General features: G+C 46.8%; 1 protein-coding gene across 1 annotated transcript; it reads left to right on the forward strand.

The window, feature by feature from the left end:
- Positions 1-673: 673 nt before the first annotated feature.
- Positions 674-1,617, forward strand: LOC101072486 (complement C1q-like protein 2). The gene is made up of 3 exons (XM_029846894.1): positions 674-881; positions 1,010-1,138; positions 1,208-1,617. Exons 1-3 carry the CDS (start codon positions 689-691, stop codon positions 1,477-1,479), a joined length of 594 nt encoding a protein of 197 aa, XP_029702754.1. The 5' UTR covers positions 674-688; the 3' UTR covers positions 1,480-1,617.
- The last annotated feature ends 5,393 nt before the right edge of the window (positions 1,618-7,010 follow it).

The following is a 7,010-nucleotide window of genomic DNA, read 5'->3' on the forward strand; positions in this document are numbered from 1 at the left end:
TGTTATAATTCGGGGGTGCCCACACTTTTTTAGCATGCGAGCTACTTTTCAAATGACCAAGTCAAGAAGATCTACCTACTATAAATTTGCAAAACATACATTTATTCATAAATATATCGAGAATTCTTTATATGATCCATATATGTTGGTGGACCGCCCATAGCTACATGAATCCATATTGCTCAATACAAATCTGTGCAAAATGTTTTTGGTCATTACCTTACTCAAATTACAATGTGTGTTGATGTACCTTGCATAACCGAATGAGCCAATATTGCAAAACACACATAATAATGAACTAATTGGCTTAAAATCAGAAGTAATTCGCTGACTAGCTTAGCGTTTAGCGCCGTTGTTTGCGCATGAGCGGTGACCTAAAGGTCAAAATTCAGTTGTCATCTAACTGGCTGCCCTGTATATCAATCAAGTGACGGGGTGAATGATAGGCTGATATTTTTTAATGTCACGCCTCGATCGACCGGTAGATCGCGATCGACATAATGAGCATCCCTGTTATAATAAGTGACTCTGTTAGACATTAACAGTCTGATTATGTAAAATGATCTTCTGTATTCTCAAACATCACATGCAAAAAGTCCATGTAGATTTACCCAGATGGTCATTCAACCTCAGTCTGGACAGCCTATATAAGTGAGGGCTAACTCTACCACGGTACTTTGGTCACAAAATGAGGGCTATCACTGGGTTGCTGCTGTTGCTGATCAGCCTGTCTGGGTCCCAGGCTCATGATGGAGGTGGCACCGAGCCTTCCAACATCTGGCCCGAAGTCAAGGCGCTCAAAGAGCTTTTGGGAGAGCTCTTGGTGAAGCAAACGATCCTGGAGACAGAGGTGAACAACCTGAAGGATGAGCTGACTCTTGGTAAGCAAAATCACAGTAGCTGGTTCATCTGCTGACCAAAATATGTCAAAATGACACTAAGGTGGTTGGTTTTTGAGTTCCTCCACAGTTCTTCCAGTAACCATTGTGCTACTTTTGTGTATTAACAGAGAGGACGAAGGTGGCCTTTTACGCAGCTCTGACCGACTCAGGAAAACTCGTGGCGCCCAAGGAGGGATTGAAACTGAAATACAGCAAAGTTTTCACAAACGTCGGCAACGCCTACGACAACACGACAGGTGAGTCGCCGCGGCGCCCGGTCACGTCGCCGCCCATCGCCTCTAACTGGTTTCCACTTTATCTTGTAGGTGTCTTCACAGCACCGGTCAAAGGGGTCTACCGTTTCCAATTCACGGCCTTTGGGTACAACTCATGTACCATTCGTTTTCACGTGTACAAGAACAACGAAAGGATCATGAATAACTGGAAGCATAACCAAGAAAACGTTGCCACGTACATCACCAACTCCTTCATTTCAGAGCTGAACGAAGGAGACACCGTTCACTTCTATGTGCCACCAGGCGCGTGTCTCTACGACGATTTAAATAACTACAGCACCATCAGCGGCTCCCTTCTCTAGCTGATGTAAACAAATGTTAGCTTTGATTCGTCGCGTCCTGCCGCATCATGTCGGAGAACCACACAGTCTGAAGTCGACAATAACTGTGTTGAGCGTGTGATGTTCAAAATTAAAATAAAAAAAAAACCTGCATTACAATGATGAGGGTGTGACTGGATAATTTAAGAGCTGAAAATAACGAGAGAAAAAAATGATACTGTGTGTGTGTCTGCATTCTTGTCTACATGACATAGTGAGGACCACATTAGGTATTTGAACGTGAGGACCTTTGATAAGTGAGTACCGTGCAACTGGTCCTCACATCTTTAAACATCTCTTTATGGTTTTAGAGTTGGATTTAAGGTTCAGTTTAGAATTGGGTTAAGGTTCGGATCAGTGGTTCAGAAGATGTTGAGTCCCCGGGATGTATAATTTCAGTCAGGGTCCACATAAAGGTACAAATACGAACACGTGTGTGATGGATTGGTAATCAGAAAAGGGGTAAAACAAACAATTAAAAAAATCTGTGGATAAAGTTACAATTACAAAATGGAATCTAAACATAACAGTACCAATGAGGCGGCGCCCGCGTGAGACATTATTGGCTAAATGAACGCCGCCAGTAATCAGCTCGGATTGTTACCGCCTCGGACCTCAGCTGTGTTGGTGCCCTGTCATCACTGACTTTAACATGAATTAGCGATGGCGCCTGTGGGCCAGAGACAGAGCTCTGATTGGCTGTTCATCTTTAGATTAGATTTAAAGCACACACACTCAGCCTGTGATTACAAATTACAACACAAGCGTGGCCTGGGCCTCCGTGATTGCCCATTATGTGTTGGTGCGCCTGCATTCGGAGGGCGAGCGGCGGCCTGTCATCGTGGTCAGCTTCTTCCTTTTTTATTATCGCCACATTATCATTCCGGCTCGGTGAAATATTGATTTTCTGGGTCATCGCGTTGGTGGCGGGGGCCTGAATAGGATGCAGGGGCGTGCAGCCGCATCTTTAGAAGGGTTCCTCCCCCCTCCCCCCCAACCTTTTAGGAAAAACAGCATCTGTATACACACACACACACACACTTTTCATCTACATTTTCATTTAAATGTTTGATTGTTTTATGTGCTGTCTTTAATTAATCTGTGATCTCACCGGCAGATGTCGCCACATTTTACACACGTGGCGTTTAAAGACCGGCCGACATTTTCAGTTGTTCGCTCCTCTCTGAGCCTGGGAACCTTAGAAGGTCCTGAACGCCACGTGCACAGGTGCTGACTTGTGAACTTCTGGGGTTCGTGCATCGAGATTTGTTTTTAAAAAGTATGTACATTCGGCCATTGGCGCTAGCTGAGGTGAAATGCATTGTGGGATACGTAGCTGTCCCAAGTCTACACAGGGCACGTCTGAGTCCTTGATAAAAGGGGCGGAGCCATTAAAAGTAAACAGTTTGCACACTGTTAATGTTTTGTAAGTTTAAGAGAAACAAACACGGGCACACCAACAATCGTGTCTTGTACAGGGGTCAAAGGTTAAGTTCATTCCAGGCAAAGCTCAGAAATATTTTTTTCAATGTCAGTATTACTTTCCAAAACTTTCTTTTCCCCAAAGTTTTCCTGAAAATATAAAGTCATCAAGCCAGATGTCGACCCGCTTTATTTCTTCTGTATGGATCATAAACTGGTCATGAACTCCTCTCTAAACTGGTGTTCGCTCCGTCTCTCCAGGCAGATCCAACCCAGCAGACTGGAACTAACAACAGCCCCCTGAAATATTTATGTCCCCAGAGGGAGGGAGACAAAGCGAGGGGGGGGGGGGGGGGGTGTTCGGCTCACATATCGACAACGTTTGTTAAGATTTGATTGTTCTAAAATTAAACTCTATGTAAATTTAATAGACAATCTGCGAGTTACAATCAGCAGGCTCGCCGATTCAAACAATCAATGGAATCGAACAAACGTTGACTGTAGCTTTAAGCTAGGTACAGCTAGGTACAGCTAGCACAGCTGCGAATTTTATTGGTTTGAAGTCAAACAAATGGAGACATCGGCTGGACTAAGTGTCAGTGTGGCTGTCGGTTAATGCTTCTCCCTGTGGTTTTACTTTCACAAAGTCGCTATTATAAATTCATAACCCACATTTTGAATGATTGATGCTAAAACAACACAAGACCTCTCTCGCAGTGGTGTATGAGCCTCAACGCTAACGAGCGCTAGCTGCCCAACTGCAATCTTTGTGCTTAAACTCGTTAGTATGGAACAGAAAAAGCCAAAATAAACTAGTTTGTCATCATTAGGGGAAGATACGGTTTTAGAGATTCAAATAAAATTTTGTAAAAGCTCAAAAATATTGTTAAATCCTTTTTGTTCAGCAGAATTGCTATGGAAACCTGAGCTAGCATAATCCATTTTTAAGACATCACCCTTAAGAGGAGGCGTATTTGTCCTGTGTTTAGGACATTTGCTGACCTTGTTCTAATGATCCTCCCTGTGTGGAGAAGGACGTCGTGTTTCAGGGGAAGGCGCTCGGCCGAAGCTGCACTTTGTGTTTCCAGGGGGGGCAATAAAGCTAATCGGAGGGGCACTGTAACTGGATTTAAATGTTGGAATTTTTATAATTTTTTTTAACTTTTGCCGCATCAGCATGCTGATAATTTCACTTCCTCTGGACTTCCACTGAATTACCACGGTTACCAAGGAAAAAGGTGGGCGAATGGCTTATTTTTTATAAACAAACAAACCCCTAAATGATGCTCCCAGCGTCGTCATCATCGTCTGAAATGTAGGAAATCATTGAAAATTAGTGATTAGTGGAACAAATGTGTGATTGATTCGCTGTTCCTGTTCTTCCTGTTTCTGATGCAAAGACAGAACTTTTCTGTCAAAAACAGTATTTTCTGTCATTCTGTTCGCAGAATTTGCTCTTCTGCTGTGTGTGTGTGTGTGTGTGTGTCGGGGGGGGCTGCACTGCTAAGGCCTTGGAACAAATGGCTCAATTATGAGGTACCAATGTTCTCCATACATTCTTTATTTAACCGCTTGTTGCCTCACACACACACACACACACACACACACACACACACACACACACACACAGAGTCTGATGGGGTTAGGGGTCACTGCACCTAGAGCACAGGGTCTTAACTTTTCCTCTCTCTTTTCCACTCGGATTGATTTGGCATTTTAATGCGAGGGTGGGTGCTGGGGGGGGTGGGGGGTTAGCTGAGGGGTAGCTGAGGGGTGGCTGAGGGGTAGCTGAGGGTAGCTGAGGGGTAGCTGCGCAGTAAAATCCCTCGTAAATACTCACCAAAGTGTATCAGAGCTGTAAAATGCTCCATAAAGACTCCGTTCGGATTCGACAAAGACGTCTTTGTTGCCTTTCCGCCAGAGAAGTCGAAATCTTTCACGCAAATTAAAGCGTTTAAAAGTGACTTACACTCGCAATCCGACAAAGAGATCACGTAAAACCAACCCAGTGACGATACCTTTACAGTTAGAACTCAATCTCCTCATGAAGGCGGAGGGATCCGTTAGATTTGCTTTGGCTGTATTTGGCTCATTTGCCCGTTAATTCCAGGCTGAACTCATTAGCTAAAGGCTTCGCTGCTGCCGGATCGATACGCTCGACATCAGTTATAGAGACACGTGGCAGCGAGAGACGAGCTGCCCTTGTCCTGCTTTGGTGGTGGGGGTGGGAGGGGTCAGGGGTGGGGGGGGGCCTCAATTACCCTCGTTGAACTGAAGAAATAGGCCCATCAGGTGGGTCGTTGCCATGTTACTCCCATCTCAGGACAGTTGTTGAACTTCCTGTTCCAACACATCCCTCTCTCTCTCTCGCTCCCTCCCTCTCTCCCTCCCTCTCCCTCTTCCTCCCTCTCTCCCCCCTCCCTCTTCCTCTCTCTCCCTCCCTCCCTCTCTCTCTCCCTCCCTCTCTCTCCCTCTCTCTCTCCTCCCTCTCTCCCCCCTCCCTCTTCCTCCCTCCCTCTCCCTCTCTCTCCCTCTCTCCCTCCCTCTCTCTCGCTCCCTCCCTTGCTCGCTCCCTCTCTCTCTCTCCCTCCCTCTCTCCCCCCTCCCTCTTCCTCTCTCTCCCTCCCTCTCTCCCTCCCTCTCTCTCTCCCTCCCTCTCCCTCCCTCTCTCTCCCTCCCTCTCTCCCTCCCTCTCCCTCCCTCTCTCTCTCCCTCCCTCCCTCCCTCCCTCCCTCTCTCTCCCTCTCTCCCTCCCTCTCCCTCCCTCTCTCCCTCCCTCTCTCCCTCCCTCTCCCTCCCTCTCTCTCTCCCTCTCTCTCTCCCTCCCTCTCTCTCTCCCTCTCTCTCTCTCCCTCCCTCTCTCTCTCGCTCCCTCTCTCCCTCCCTCCCTCTCTCTCTCCCTCCCTCTCTCCCTCCCTCCCTCTCTCCCTCCCTCTCTCTCTCGCTCCCTCTCTCCCTCCCTCCCTCTCTCCGTCTCTCTCCCTCCCTCTCTCGCTCCCTCTCTCTCCGAGTATGCCTCAACACTCCTCCAACGCAGAGAAAGCTCTGAGCTTTCAGAGAAAATTGCTCCGTCAACCTCTTTAGGCAGCGATTCCCAGCGTGACGCTCACTTCCTCTGCACAACCAATATGCAGTTACCACCTAAACTGGGCTCTGAACTGAGGCAGCAGTTTTGACAGGCGTGTTGGGTCGTGGGTGGAGGCGACGCCATGAAAAACTGCTGCATTTGGTTTCAAATTAGACGAAACGAAACAGGCAAATGGAGAAATCATTAGCAGTTCCGTGTTAGCATTACCGCTCCTTGTACACATCGTGGCAACCCTAAACGAAGCGGTGTCACAACACGTATCGCAAAAGCTAGCCCCAGAAACGCCAACCAGCTACGTTGAAAAGATACCACAGCAGTACAGGGGTTAGCGTAGCACAGCTTACTTATGCTACATTCTCTTCAGGCTTTCAAATATATGACAGTCGGCTAGCCAAACACAAGATTAAGTGGATTTTGAACAAAACATTAAGAGCTAAATATTCACGAAGTTCTGTGTGCGTGATGCTTTTGACAAATTCAGATTTTGATACTAAATGAGTCAGTTCAGTTGGACCTAAGGCTAACCCCCGGGGCAGGTGCAGTCCTGACGTGTTAAACACGTCATTATCGGGTGCTAATTGTGTGCAGAGATGTAGCCAACAGCAGTTTTCACAATAACAATAACCAAGCATCATGAACAAGAGTCGGCTTGAGCCCTGGCACAAAATAATTAGTCATTCTCGCTTCTTCCGCTCATTAAGAAAATGAAGACGGGGCAATTTTTTTTTGGAAAAAAAGAGCCCTCCCAGTATTCAATACCGGATCTTTATAGCGGGCCATTTTTCCCTCCAATTTTTCTTTTTTTGTGGCAGAAGTCGGATCAGATGCTCATCCAGTAATGAAGCTCTGAACTCGTTAGGGCGCGTTACGATGGAAAAGCTTGTGACGGAAGTCAGACCGGGCCGTTTTGGCTCACACGTCGGGCGTCCTCGGTGTTCCGTACACCATCTGCTGATGGGTTTTAGACCCGTGGGTGGGTGACACGTATGAAGCGAGCTTACAT

This window comes from Takifugu rubripes, chromosome 14 (genome assembly GCF_901000725.2).
Source record: "Takifugu rubripes chromosome 14, fTakRub1.2, whole genome shotgun sequence".
In the NCBI taxonomy this organism is placed as follows: domain Eukaryota; kingdom Metazoa; phylum Chordata; class Actinopteri; order Tetraodontiformes; family Tetraodontidae; genus Takifugu; species Takifugu rubripes.